The 14,260-nt window shown below is 51.1% G+C and overlaps 1 protein-coding gene across 4 annotated transcripts; it reads left to right on the top strand.

Moving 5' to 3' along the window:
• The first annotated feature begins 298 nt into the window (after positions 1–298).
• Positions 299–12,251, top strand: Cdc25b (cell division cycle 25B). Of its 4 annotated transcripts, none has more exons than XM_050134282.1 (16): positions 301–776; positions 1,510–1,622; positions 2,581–2,632; positions 5,094–5,135; positions 5,255–5,291; positions 5,516–5,638; positions 5,728–5,850; positions 6,287–6,421; positions 6,849–6,929; positions 7,013–7,186; positions 7,398–7,487; positions 8,150–8,212; positions 8,376–8,474; positions 8,664–8,797; positions 10,744–10,855; positions 11,014–12,251. In XM_050134282.1, the coding sequence occupies exons 1-16, from the start codon at positions 577–579 to the stop codon at positions 11,152–11,154; spliced, it is 1,719 nt and encodes a 572-aa protein (XP_049990239.1). In that variant the 5' UTR covers positions 301–576; the 3' UTR covers positions 11,155–12,251. The 4 variants fall into 4 exon arrangements, with proteins under 4 accessions (XP_049990241.1, XP_049990239.1, XP_049990240.1 ...); XM_050134281.1 differs by having other exon boundaries at positions 307–776; positions 7,395–7,487; XM_050134284.1 differs by lacking the exon at positions 10,744–10,855 and having other exon boundaries at positions 299–776; positions 7,395–7,487.
• Positions 12,252–14,260: the final 2,009 nt, after the last annotated feature.

Raw genomic sequence — 14,260 nt, 5'->3', positions numbered from 1 at the left:
CTTCGCACGGTTCCTTACCCGTGACCGTGCCTGATGGTAAACGTCGAGGGGTCCTTACGAGACCACCTTAGAGGGTGGCTACTCCCTCTGGGGGTCTGTCCCTCCAAACCGTGTCCCAAGAGGCAGAATCCTGGAGCCCAGGATCTTCGTGTCAGAGGGAACAGAGGGTATGTGGGGGGGGGGGGGCATGGAGTTAACCCAACTCCCTGAGTCACCCTAAGAAGTCGGGCGGGCAGAGTTAGCTGGTCCAGCCTCAGCCCCAACCACAAGAGCCCCGCCCTCGGTCCCGCCCTCCCGGAACCGGCGCCCCCATTGGTGACGTCCGGCGGCGCTGCCGCTGTTATTTTTCGAATATATAAGGAGGTGGAGGTGGCAGCTGCCCAGCTCAGCGTTCTCCCCTCCCTTCCTACCCGCATCCCTCTCCTCACTCCCAGGCCCATTGCTTTTCCTCCCTCCCTTCCCTCCCTCTTTCCCTTCACCCCAGGCTCCCTCTCGGAGCCGAGCCAGCTGGGTTGGTGTCTGCTCCCCCTCGTGCTTGTTGTGGCCCTAAAGCTAGCCTTTGCCCACCCCACCACGATGGAGGTGCACCCGCAGAAGTCTACGCCGGACTCGACTCTCAGTCCAGTTCGCGTGCTCGGTGGCGTTCAGCGGCCGCACCACCTCTCAGGCTTCGGGTCGGAGCCTGATGGCTTCCTGGGGTCTCCAAAGAGCGCGGTTTCCTCCTCTCCAGTTACCACACTTACCCGAACCATGCACGACCTCGCTGGGCTCGGCAGGTAGGATGCCCCACCGGCACTGGGTGTGGTGGGACGGGGAGCCCCGAGTAGGAGTAGCACCGAAGCCTAGCAGTGCTGAGCGCAAACGCTTTCCCTTTACCCTTGCTTCAGGGACCTGGCACGAGAGTGCTGAGTCAGAAGTTTTGCGACTTGCACCCCCCCCCCATATGACCAGCTAAGGATCATTCACCCCCTGTTCCCTCACTGCCTGTGGCATACTGCCTCTCTAATTTCTGCCTTAGGCAAAGGATCATTGAGGTTGGCATAGCAGTGGCTCATATAAGGCCGTGCCTCTGCTCCTTGCACCCTGCACCTCCCGAACTCCCCGAAGGCTTAAAATGACAAAAGACTGGCTGACTTCCCTAAACGTGCCTGTGGGGGTCCCAGCTGGGTGGTCCAGGCGCAATAAAGACGCAATAAAGACCCTGGTCAAGGCCTTTGCCTCCAGGAAAATGCGTGATGGGGCTGTAAGCAGGGAAAGGTTCTACACAGCTTCCCCGGCCGCCTCCTGCCTAAGCTCTCCACTCTTCCAGTCAATTCAGGGAAGACTCTCTAAGGCCTTGGCAGAATGCAGGGCTTTGACCTGAGCTACAGGATAGTCCTAGAATGTGATCATCTCTCAGTAATGGTGGGCCCTTCATAGCTAGGGAATACATAGCAACATGGACCAACCAACTTCTAAACCCAGGATTTCTTTCTTTTTTTCTTTCCTGTGCCTATTTCCCCTTACTAGTGAGACCCCAAAGACTCCAGTAGGAAGCCTGTCATTCCAGAACAGGCTGGTGGGCCTATCTCTGTCCAGACGTGCCTCCCTGTCGTCTGAGTCCTCTGAAGCTTCTGATGCAGGTAAGACCCAGGGTCCCCATGAGGTCCCCTACAGTCAGAAGAGATCAGGGAACTCTTTGGGCCTCCTAACTTCTCAGTCTGTCAGATAAACATCCTGCCCACATCTGGGTGGACCCAGAATCGTCTCCCATTCTGCCTTCAAAGCTGAAAAGAAAACACACCTAGTGGGTCTTACCACACTCAGCCTTAACTGGGGAGCCTGAGGAAGTCTGGCCCTAGGTAGGAGATGGTATCTTACTTATTTGAAACCTAGTGGTGAAGCCACTAAACTAGCACTCCACCACTAAACTAGCACTCCACCACTAAACTAGCACCCCGCCACTAAACTAGCACTCCACCACTAAACTAAACTAGCACTCCACCACTAAACTAGCACCCCACCACTAAACTAGCACTCCACCACTAAACTAGCACTCCACCCAGAAGGCATGCACTACCACCAAAAGTTGGTCCTTGTGAAACAGTCTCCTAGTCTGTCACTTTTCTCCTTAGAAAACCATTATCTTTTCCAAGTCATTTTAAACTAGCTTAAGAAAAATGCTTAGAAAGCATTGTGCTTTTAAAAAACTGTAGAAGCTGGGCAGTGGTGGCACTTGCCTTTAACCCCAGGGAGGCAGAGCTCTGTGAGTTCAAGGTCAGCCTAGTCTACAAAGTGAATTTGAGGATAACCAGGACAGTTACACAGAGAAACCCTGTCTCAAAAAACAAAACAACAAACAAAAAGCAAAGCAAAACAAAACAACAAAAAGCACCTGGGTAGAGAGGATTCCATAGTAAATAGATAATGTACTCTTGACTCCTTTGGGGAATAGTGTCTTGTGCTCAGGGTCCGTAAGTAGGTTTTGTTTCATTTGTTAAAGTCTGTCTTGATCTCAAATAGAAAGAGGTCTCCTTTTCCTTTCTTGGGAAAAAGTAAGCAGGAAAGGCTGCCTGCAAGCCAAGTGCTCTGTCCCACCAGGTCTCTGCATGGACTCCCCCAGCCCTATGGACCCACGGAAGGCAGAGCATGCGTGAGTAGCGAAGGGAGGGTTCCCACGGAGGAGCTGGCACCTACCCTTGGGAATCAATTTTTCTTTCTTTTTTTTTAAATTTATTTTTAATTATGTGTTTGTTGTGTGTTTCTCTGCATGGCAATATGTGCATGTGAGCATTTGGGCCTGTAGAGGCCAGAGGAGGGATTTGGGCCCCTTGGAGCTGGGGTTCCAGGTTGGTGTGAGTTGCCCTACGTGGGTGCTGGGTATTGAACTCAGGTCCTCTGCAAAAGTGACAAGTGGGCTGTGTGGTGGTGGCGCACACCTTTAATCCCAGCACTTGGGAGGCAGAGGCAGGTGGATCTCAGTGAGCTTGAGGCCAGCCTGGTCTACAAAGCAAGATCCAGGACAGTCAGTTACACAGAGAAATCCTGTCTCAAAAAAAAAAAAAAAAAAGTGACAAGTGTTCATAGTCACTGAGCCATCTCTCCAGCTCCCAGAATCCTGCATTCCCACAGGGGGATCAAAAAGTAGACAGATCCCTCAGGGCTGGATCTCCTGTTCAGATCTGGGTTCCTGTTCAGAGAAGGGCCTGCTGTCATAGAAACCAGGTGAGGGTAGGTTCAAACGGAAAGTCATGGGGACACTGGCCTCTGGGAAAGTATATGCTGATACTTGGCTCCGGCTAGCACTGTAATTCAGAAATACAAACCTAATGTCCCGTTTTTTCTGTACATGTGAAATGTTTTTCCAAATATATATATGTGTATATATATGTGTGTGTGTGTATATGTGTGTGTANGACGCTCAGCAACAGTAGGATATCTAAGAGGAGCTTCACTGAGGGTCCACATATTCCTGCTGGGAATGGTAGCCCAGATCTATAATTCCAACACCCAGGATGCTAAGGCAGGAAGATAGAGAGTTCAAGGCCAGTTTGGGAAGATAGTAAAACCAGTCTCAAAACCCAGACCAAGCCTTTAATCCCAGCACTCGGGAGGCAGAGGCAGGTGGATCTCTGTGAGTTCGAGACCAGCCTGGTCTACAAGAGCTAGTTCCAGGACAGGCTCCAAAGCCACAGAGAAACCCTGTCTCAAAAAACCAAAATAAATAAATAAAAAAAAATAAAAACCCCAGACCAAACGAAAACAGTGTCTGCAGACTGGCTTGACTGGCATGGCTCAGCAGCAGCCCCTGGCTTTGACACTTGACTCTCCTGGCCAACCCTTGACCAGGCCCTTTGCATTAGGGAGTGGAGAGAGAAAGCTGGTCTTTGCTCTTGGGCAGACGCTTCTTCCTTGCCTATGGGCCCAAGTTATGCCTTCTAGAGAACACCTGTTCCCATCCAGCTGCTGCAGTAGCTGTCAGGCATTAGGAGGGACAGCTGGGCACTGCCAGCCAGCCCTTTTGGTTTAGGGCGGAGGTTACTATTTCCTCCTGATGCCTTTGATCAGACTGTGCCTTGCTCAGGGTTTATTCACAAACAGGAAACAAGAATTGGGTGGGGGTGGGAGGAGTGGAGTTTGGTTTTAGTGACAACACAGATCCCTCACCCGGGAGACCCAGCTACAAATGATAGATACCAGGCGGATTGCACAGAGGCCCCCTCTTAGGGGCCTGCACTTGTTTTTTGACTATTTAGTTTCTCAGAAAAAAAGCTGCTGTGTGTGTGTGTGTGTGTGTGTGTGTGTGTGTGTGTGTGTGTGCAAGCACACATGGACAGGTGGTCTCCAGCAGCAGGGCTTTAAGGCAGGGCTGTATGCAGAAACCTAAGCCTCAGCCTCAAAAGGAACATCTGTTGGAATTCCTTGCTGGCTGGCCTTTTCTAAGACAGAAGGAGGAGGTGGAACAGAGGTTGAGTCTTAGAAATTCCATAGGAGGGAGGAGAGGATGTAACCCGTATACTTGTCACTAGGAGTTTCTGCTAGGCTGATCCAGAAAAACACTAAAGGGGGTGGGGGGAGCTGTCCCGGAGAAAGTCAGACCAGTTACCTGGTGTAAAGGGAAACCCAGCAAACCAGCCTTGCTGGCACCCACCCAGCATCACCCATATTACAGGGTGCCTTTGGCCTATTGTCATGGGATGGATCAATGCCTTTCATGGTGGCCATATGGCCCCACTAATGTAATTTGCATACAGGTGGAAGGCCTGTGCTAGCTGGTGCAGGCTGGCGAGACTGTTGCCTTGGTGATGTCTTAATGACCCTGTGACCTGCCCCAGCTGTCTCCATCACCGCCTTTCTCTAGGCCTGCTTCTATTCAAGGCAGCCTTTAAATCCCAGGCGGCCTCAAATTCTTCATCCTTGGTACCTGGGCCCGCCAATAGTGGTGTTTTTTTTTTTTTTTTTTTTTTTTTTTTCTGCTCTCCTCTTCCCCCAGCCTGGCCAGAGGCCCTTGTCCTTGCTCTCTTGGCTGGCCCTTTGAGGATGGGCCTGGCTGGGGCCTGGTGGTTGAGGTAGATGGTGGACTACAGAGGAAATGGATCACTTCTCTCTCCTAGGTTTGAGCAAACCATTCAGGCATCCAGTCGGGTCATTCAAAAGTGAGTGCTGTCTACCCTTCTCCACCTCCTGCTGTTGTCTGGGTGCAAGGAGATCTTGCCTGCTTTAAGTCACTGGCCCCCATTTTGCCAGCTCTGAAATGTCCTTCTTTCTTTTTCAGTGAGCAGTTTACCATAAAACGCTTCTGGTCCTTGCCTGTGAGTATCCTCTTAGGCATCCCGGCTGGCATGGACATCCTGGGGGCACCTCTCGGAGAGTGTGCTCGAAGTAGCCAGGCAGCCCTGGATTGCCTGGGGGAGCTGGGGTTTCCCCTGGTGGCTGAGTAGCCTAGGGACTGGAGAAGGGTAGCAGAAGGTAGGGAGGGCCTGGGTGATCACAGGAGTACAGGCTTCAGTTCTTACTGCCCTGTCTGATTCCCTAGGTAAGGCTGCTGGACCACAGCCCTGTGCTACAGAACATCACCAACTCCCAAGCACTAGACAACCGGAAGAAAAATGAGGCAGGCTGCAGATCTGCCAACAGCCCTGGGGAGGACAAAGAAAATGTGTGCTTCCAGAGCCGAGGACAGGAGAGGTTGGGAGAGCAGGGCGCACTGCAGTTATTCTGACACTTCCTCTCCAATCCTGCCCACAGGATGGATGTTTCTTCAAGATGCCATGGAAGCCCAGTCATCCCAGCCCTGCCCAAGCTCTGGCAGAGTGGGCCAGCCACAGAGAGGCCTTTGCCCAGAGACCAAACTCAGCCCCTGACTTGATGGTACGTGAGGAGAACTGACCCCCTGTAGGACCCTCAAGAAACAAACAGCTCAGGAGAGAGGTGGTGGTGGCTGGAGAGATGACTCAGTGGCTGCTCTTCCAGAGGAACTGGTTCAATTCCTAGCACCCACAGGGCAGCTCACAGCCCTCTGTAATTCCAGTCCCAGAGGACCTGATACCCTCTTCTGGCCTCTGTAGACACTGCTGGCACATGGTCCACAGACATATGTGCAGGCAAAACACCCATATCTATAAAATAAAGGTTACAAAATAAAAACAAATAAAAGCTAAAAGGATTTTTTTTTTTTAAAGAGACGGTGAGAGAAAGAAAGAGTGGTCCAGCTTCTCTACCCCTGCCCGTAGGTACTAGAGGCTTCTCAGAAGGGATGGCAGAGCCCCCACCTCTGAATATTCTGTGCTTGTTGTCATTTGGACAGTGTCTGACCCCCGAACAGAAGATGGAAGTAGAGGAGCTGAGTCCTGTGGCCCAGCCTTCTTCTTTCTTGACTCCCATTGAAAGGGCTTCTGAAGAAGACGATGGATTTGTGGACATCCTGGAGAATGATTTAAAGGTAAACAGCCTTGGTCCACAAGGCCCCCTGCTTGCTCCCCATTCAGCTAGTCCAGAAAAGGACAGCTCTGGCTTCAGCAAGACTATGACCTCACCCCAATGCCAGAAGAATTTGAGGGAACTGAGTAAGAGTCTGAGATAGTGGTCAACCAAAGAAGACCAGGTGGGCTGGTGCTGCGGAGGAATGGAGGCTGGGCATGATGAAGGTACTTCTCCTGGCTCAGGGCATGCCCCAGCAGCAGGTGGATCCCCACAGCTCTTTATGTCCGGGCGCCTGGGGCGGGGGGCGGAGGGGGAGTTGCCATAGATGGGAGGAGTCAGCAGGGCTGGAGACAGCCTAGCATTTCTGACAGAGTGGGCAAGGGAAGACTGTGATGCTTAGTCCGCGCTTACGTTTGTGACTGATGTCCTTGCTCATTTGACCTCAGGGTGATGACGTAGTCCCCCCAGGCATGGAGAACCTCATTAGTGCCCCACTCGTCAAAAAGCTGGATAAGGAAGAGGAACAGGTGAGCCTCGGGAGTGCCCCTCGGAGCTTAGGGACGTGGAGTTGAGGGACTATGCATCCTGACTGCCACCCTGCCCTTGCCAGGATCTTGTCATGTTCAGCAAGTGCCAGCGGCTCTTCCGCTCTCCATCCCTGCCGTGCAGCGTCATCCGGCCCATCCTCAAGAGGCTCGAGCGGCCCCAGGACAAGGACACGCCTGTCCAGAGCAAGCGCAGGAAGAGCATGACACCCCTGGAAGAGCAGCAGCCTGAAGAACCTGTGAGTTTCTTCTTCCTGGGGCTGGGCTGTCTCTGCTCACCTGGGGGTGTGTTTGGGCTGAAGATGGCCTGGGGTGTACTCTCTTGGCCAAATGTGTAGCAAGATGTAGTTGGTGTACAGGTTCATGTGACAGGGAAAGAGGGTGGCAGACATGCCACTGAGAGGCAGTCTCACCCCTGACCTGGCCTCCGTCTGCCCTGCCTTCCAGAAGGCCCGCGTCTTCCGCTCAAAGTCCCTGTGTCATGACATTGAAAGCATCCTGGACAGTGACCACCGTGAATTGATCGGAGATTACTCTAAGGTAGCATTATAGGACCTCAGGAGGCTTCTTCTCTGATCTGCTCTGGACCCCTAGTGCAGGAGCTCTCTGTCCCCAGAGGCCCCTTTTTCTCTCTTGTCTTTCTTTCTTTCTTTCTTTCTTTCTTTCTTTCTTTCTTTCTTTCTTTCTTTCTTTCTTTCTTTCTTTTTATTTTTGGTTTTTCGAGACAGGGTCTCTCTGTAGCTTTGGTGCCTGTCCTGAAACTAGCTCTTATAGACCAGGCTGGCCTCGAACTCACAAGGATCCGCCTACCTCTGCCTCCCGAGTGCCGGGATTAAGGGCGTGCGCCACCACCACCCGGCTCTCTTGTATCTTTTTCATTCTTGTTCTCATACAGACTCTTCCCTCTGGCTCCCCTCCTCCTGACGCCATCTCAAATCTGTCCGGGCATCTGACATATCTCAGTCTTGAAAAACATTTCCAATAGTATCTGGTATGCAGTCTCCTGGCCCACCCCTCCACGTCCAAACCCAAAACAGGAAGGCCCAGGGCTTCTCCTTTCTGTGTTTACCTCCGAAGACTGTTCCCTGGATGTGGGCCCCCAGAGGTTGCACTCTGAGCTGAATCTGAAGGCCTCTGTGCTCTGCAGACTCCTGGTCTCGCTGCCTTGCCTTCCCCTGACTGACTCGTGTCCTTCCCTTCAGGCCTTCCTCCTGCAGACTGTGGATGGCAAACACCAAGACCTCAAATACATCTCCCCAGAAACTGTAAGCAGGGTTGAGCAGAGGTGGTAAGGTGCATTGGGGACCACCTTTTCTGGCTCTTGTCTTCCCCTGGGGATAGACTGAGTGCACAGACCAGCACAAGAGTCAGGGCAAACCTGGGCTGCCCACCTCACCTGCTGACACCAACTCTGCTGGCCTCCTGCAGATGGTGGCCCTGTTGACAGGCAAGTTCAGCAACATCGTGGAGAAATTTGTAGTTGTAGACTGCAGATACCCCTATGAGTATGAAGGTGGGCATATCAAGGTGAGACAGCAGCAACTGGTAAGGCCAAACCCTCCATTCAGATTCCTTGCCAAGAGGATGAATAGCCTTCCGTGGAGTATTTCTCATGGGGAGGGCTCTTCCCAGCAAGGGAAGATGGGGCTACTAACCTGGGAACTAAAAGAGAAGGGGCCAGTGCAGACTGCAGCTTGACCCCCAATACTCTGACAGAATGCTGTGAACTTGCCTCTGGAACGGGATGTCGAGACCTTCCTGCTAGAGCGCCCCATCGTGCCTTGTAGCCTGGACAAGAGAATCATCCTCATTTTCCACTGTGAATTCTCGTCTGAGCGTGGGCCCCGCATGTGAGTCCTGCCTCTGCCCACCTTTGGCCTTCTTTGCCCAGAGCTGAGTGCTACAACCTCTTGCTGCATCTGATAGTTTAGAACTGACCTCACTCTCCTGCTACAGACAGCATATCTTCCTGTTCCCTTCTTTCTGTCCACCTCATCAGACCGTCCTTCATCCACTGTTGAACCCACACAAAAGTTGATGCCAAGTCTAGCAGTGTCCTTAAAATCTGAGGACCCTGTTCTAAGCCACATTCTCAGTGACACTCAGGCCTTTGGTATCCTGTTCCCATGATGGTTACCACTGGGGCCCTCGGCCTTCCTTCACCCGCTAACATTGGGGCCCTCAGCCTTCCTTCACCCATCTTTCCTCTCCCTCCATTTGTGATCATGTCTGGTTATTCCCCTGCCACCTGGTCCAGGGTGGTCACCAGCTCCATCTGGCAGCTGGTAGCTTCTTAGCAGGCTGGAGTCGGTGTTTTCCATTATCTGCAGGAGCCTCGTCCCTGCCCTGCTCTGCTTGCCTCTGGGGTTCCTGCACATGGCCCCTGCTAGGCAGCTGACCAGTCACGGAGCTTCACTCTTTGATCCTCTGTCCCTGCTTCCCCTTCTTCCCTTGAGTCCTTACCGTATCTGGTCCAGGAGATTCTGTTTTGTTGCTGTGATGACTGAGCCAGGCCATCCATACACTAGGGAAGCACTCTACCAGGGAGGGTTACCCCCCAGCCCTCTCTTTACTTTTTATTATTTTTTAAATGATCACGCATATGTATATTGTATGAAGGCTATGTATGTTGTATGAACATATGTATGTTGTATGAAGGCATATGTACATGGTGAACATGGAAAGGTCGGAGGATGACTTTATGGAATCGGTTCTCGCCTTCCATGCTTGCGTGAGTTTCAGACTTCGAGCCCAGGTTTCCCAGTGAAGCATCTCACCACCACCACTCCCCTTTTAAAAAAGTTTATTTTTTGCCGGCAGTGGTAGCACACGCCTTTAATCCCAGCACTCAGGAGGAAGGCAGAGGCAGGCGGATCTTTGAGAGTTTGAGGACAGCCTGGTCTACGAGAGGAGTTCCAGGACAGGCTCCAAAGCTCTAGAGAGGAGTTCCAGGACAGGCTCCAAAGCTATAGAGAAACCCTGTCTCGAAAAACAAAACAAAGTTTATGTTTAGTCTGGGTGGTGTTGGAGCACGCCTTTAATCCCAGCACTTGGGAGGCAGAGGCAGGAGAATCTCTGTGAGTTCAAGGCCATCTTGGTCTACAGAGTGAGTTCCTGGACAGGCTCCAAAACTACAGAGAAACACTATCTCAAAAAAACAAAATAATTATAATAATAAATTAAAAAAACGGTATTTTTAGCTTTAATTTTTTTATTTTTTTGGTTTTTCAATTCAAATTATATATATGTAATATATATATATGTATATATGTAATTTGGTATGTGAATGCCTTTGTGTGGTATACATATATGTGGGATATAATCACATGTGTACAGAAGGCCGAGGAGGGCGTTACACGTCCCACTTTTTTTTTTTTTTTTTTTTTTGAGATAGGGTTTTCCTTCCTAAATTGTCCAGGTTGGCCTTAAGCTCTTTTTGTGGCTCAGGCAGGTTTTGAACCTGCAATCCCTCTGCCTCAGAATCCTATGTAGCTAAGACTACAGGCTTGTGCCACCAGGCTGGCTCTAAGTGGATTTTGTATTGTGTTCACTGGTCGCCTTTCTAGCTTCCTCTTTCCTGGTACATGCCATAGAGTGCTCCAACCAAGGTTATGTACCTGCCAGAAACAGTGGCCACTCCTGATTTAACTGTCTTCACCCAGTGTCTCCTATCTAGTAGATGACGTTCCTGTGCTCTGAACCTGTACCCTTGGAGACCCTCAAAGCAGCATGTACGGGCATGAGTCTCTTTCTGACATGTGTATCCTGCCCTGAACCCCCTCCCATGCCGCTCTAGGTGCCGGTTTGTCAGGGAACGGGACCGTGCAGCTAACAACTACCCCAGCCTGTACTACCCTGAGATGTATATCCTCAAAGGCGGCTACAAGGAATTCTTCCCACAGCATCCGGTACCATGGGTGGGATGGCCACAGCTGTCCTGATGAGGACTGTAGGGACAGGGGCCAGCCAGGCTGTAGGCCAGAGAGAAGGAAAGGCTTGCCCCGCCCCCACAACTTACCTTTTTCCAAATCTAATGGACTCTTTACATCTTCTCATCCTCCCTTAGAACTTTTGTGAGCCCCAGAACTACCGGCCCATGAACCATGAGGCCTTCAGGGATGAGCTGAGGACCTTCCGCCTCAAGACACGCAGCTGGGCTGGGGAGCGGAGCCGGAGGGAGCTCTGTAGCAGGCTGCAAGACCAGTGATGGGCCAGCATGAGTCCTGCTGCCGTCCTTACCTCATGGGGCCTGGAAGTCAGCGGGTCCCATGGGCCTATGAGGTCACCTACCTGTTAGAGGCCTCAGGTGCTATTGGGGGTTGGGAGGATGCTGTGGTGTCACCTCTTGTCTGTCCCTGTCCTTGATTCTCCCGTCTCATTCCACTAATTTTCCAAATCCTGGTGCCAGTTCCATCTTGAAGAGCCCAGCCTGATGGATGGACACCAGCTAGAAGAAAGTGCTTTGTGTTCATGGGAGCCTTTTACAGTCCTTTTTCTTTGTGTGTGTGTGTGTTAACTCTTTGTCTTCCTGTGTTCAGAAAGCCCCTTTTGTGGGGAGAGCCTCAGTCCTTTAGGGCGAGCACAGTAGCTCCTTGGGTGGTCTGGAAGCAGCCTGCTACCCCTGCTACCCCTGCTTCTGCACAGGGCTGAGTCTGCTCTCCTCTCCTGGCCTTTACATGGGCACCTTCATTGGAAACATAAGCGCTGGCTTTTTCCTGTTGTCTTACCTGTAGCTTTTATTTTTGTTTGTCTGACTTAGCCTGTTTGGGGACACACTGACAGCTGAGTAGGCTCCCTCATACATCTGGGGGTTAGAGATTCAAATATCACTTACTCAGAAAGGAATCGTCTCCTTTAATGTCCCCAAGGCAAGGCCAAAGGCCTGACTGAGGATCCTCTGGAAGCCTCATCCCCAGAGCGAACCCCAGAGCCTCACTGGTCAAAGCTGCTGGGCAGTGGACCAGTCTCTAAGCATTACCTTTTGTTCATTGTCTTCTCTTTCCCACATCTGGTCCAGAAGACCTCTTGAGTATGCATGTCGGGTTTGTTATTGTTGTTGTGTTTTCTGTGTTGCTGTTCTAGTGACCGAGCCTAGGCCTGTTGCAGATGGACAGGAGGCCGGGCGGTCATGGATGCACAGTGCCTTGCACACGTTTGCATACAGAATGGGTGGAAGGATTTTGGTGAGCATGATGGCCTATGGCAGGAGCGTGTGTGTGCGTGTGTACAAAGTCTTTATACTTAGCATTTGGAAATATTAAAGGAACACTGTTGTAGAAGCAGCTAAATAAAAAACGAAGCAACCTCTGGGTTCAGAGTCTACATATGGGAAGGTCATGCTGGAAGGCCTCTGGGAGTCCTCTGTTAGGGCCTTGGTTCAATAAAGCACTGAGCAAACTGAATAATCTGTTTGTTATGTGGAACCTCTGACAAGATCATAGCAGACCCAGGGTAAGGACAGACAGCAGAGGCGGGGAGGCTTTCTGGAGAAGGGATTACACCTCATGTTCTCCCCTGAAGTTTCTCCTGCTTTTGAAATGGAGGACAGGGGTCCTCTTACTATGTAGTTCAGACTGGCGTCAAATGTATGGCTGCCCTGTCTCAACCTCCTTGGGGCTTGGGGTTTGCACCATCACTCCTAGCTGGTGAGTCATGCTAACAGTCCTGCTAGGGCTTTGGACCCATCTCTCTCTCACTTGGCTCTCCTGAACTTGCCCTCCTTCTTCAGGCCTGCAGTAAGAAGTAAGAGTAACCCCATCACACCTCAAAGAATTGTCAGTAGTTTTCATTGTCCTCAGGCTAAACTGCAAGGATTCCTGCCATAGGACTTAGGTCTTCTAGCTTTGTCCCCTCAGAAGAGCAGAAAACAATCTAGATGAACCACGTCTCTCGAGGAAAAAAAAATGAAACAGGCTCTCATTATGTAGTCCTGGCTAGCCTGAAGAGTATGATATAGACCAGGCTGGCCTCAAACCCAGAGATCTGCCTGCCTCTGCCTCCTGAGTCTGGGATTAAAGGTGTTTGCTAGCCTGCCCGGCACTAGAAATTTTTTTGAGTAAAAAGGACCTATGTGATTGCAGGCTCTTTTGATTGACAGTGTACCCATAGGCATGACTCATTGGTAGAGCTTTGCTTGATATGCTTGGGGCTTGGGGTTGGTTCCCAGTATTGTGGGGAAAAGTAGGAGGGAGTAATTCAGAGTGCACACGTCAGGTACAGGTCTAGTTTTCCATGGGGTTTGTTGTGAAGCAGGTAGAGCAGTGATTATCTTTCCCATTTTGCAGTTACCCTTGTCCAGAGTGCCCTGGGCTATGCTGGGTTGTGGCTTTGATAGTTTAGGCCCTGGGCTTTGTGGGTGGAGGAAGGGTCGTGTAAGAGTCCCCACTAAACAGACAACTACTATCAAGACAAGCATCTATCAGGGTAAGGAAAATGAACTCCGAAGAAGGCACAGAGCTGCAAATGTACAGGAAAGTAGGCAAGGGACAGGAAGCTCTTGCCCACTCTGAGCCCAGGTGGTCTGGTGCCACAGCAAAGCAACTGGATGCTCAGAAAAGGCATTCACTTGCCCTAGGATCAGAGCAGACAAGAGCAGAGATTTTTTCCATCTTACCCAAGACACATCATTCACCCTCACCTTGATCTAAGAGAAGTCAGAGCTAGGGCCAGGGCTGCCTTACTTCTGTCATCTGTCTGTATTGTCCCTGGACAGGAGGGAACCTGGTGATGTCCCTGTGTTGTGTGACAAGACTTTTCCTGGGGAGATTAAACACACTTATTCTCCTACTTAGGGTTTCTGTGGATGCACTGAAACACAATGACCAAAGCAACTTGTAGAGGACAGGGTTTATTTGGTTTACACTTCCACATCACTGTTCCAGCAAAGGAAGTCACGACTCAAACAGAGCAGGAACCTGGAGGCAGGAGCTGACGCAGAACCCATGGAGGGGTGCTGCTTACTGGACTACTCTTGGCTAGCTCAGCCTGCTTTCTTTCAGAACCCAGGGCCACCGGCCCAGGGACAGCACCACCCACAGTGAACTGGGCCCTCCCCCATCAACCACTAATTAAGAAAATGCTCTACAGCTGGATTTTAGGGAGACATTTTCTCAGTTGAGGCTCCCCCCTCTCTGGCTTGTGTTGAGCTGGCATAAAATTAGCCAGGAAGCTCGTCTATTTACCCCGGATAGAAAACCCACGACAAGCAAATGTATATGTATATATAACACCAAAGTCCAACTTGGTGAAAGAATGTGTTGTGGGCTCCCAGCACTCGGGAGGCAGAGGCAGGCAGATCTCTGTGAGTTCGAGGC

The sequence above is a fragment of the Alexandromys fortis genome, unplaced genomic scaffold (assembly GCF_014885135.2).
Source record: "Alexandromys fortis isolate MF-2015 unplaced genomic scaffold, M_Fortis_MF-2015_v1.1 scaffold_6, whole genome shotgun sequence".
Lineage (NCBI taxonomy): Eukaryota > Metazoa > Chordata > Mammalia > Rodentia > Cricetidae > Alexandromys > Alexandromys fortis.
This window is presented reverse-complemented; position numbering and strand designations above follow the sequence as displayed.

What these genes read in the sequence shown, in the direction of transcription:
- Cdc25b (XM_050134281.1), top strand. Translation starts at nt 577, where the DNA reads ATGGAGGTGCACCCGCAGAAGTCTACGCCGGACTCGACTCTCAGTCCA. An exon ending in TCCAGTCGGGTCATTCAAAA is followed by an intron (nt 5,136 to 5,254) that starts GTGAGTGCTGTC and finishes TTTCTTTTTCAG; the next exon opens with TGAGCAGTTTACCATAAAAC. An exon ending in TGATCGGAGATTACTCTAAG is followed by an intron (nt 7,488 to 8,149) that starts GTAGCATTATAG and finishes CCTTCCCTTCAG; the next exon opens with GCCTTCCTCCTGCAGACTGT.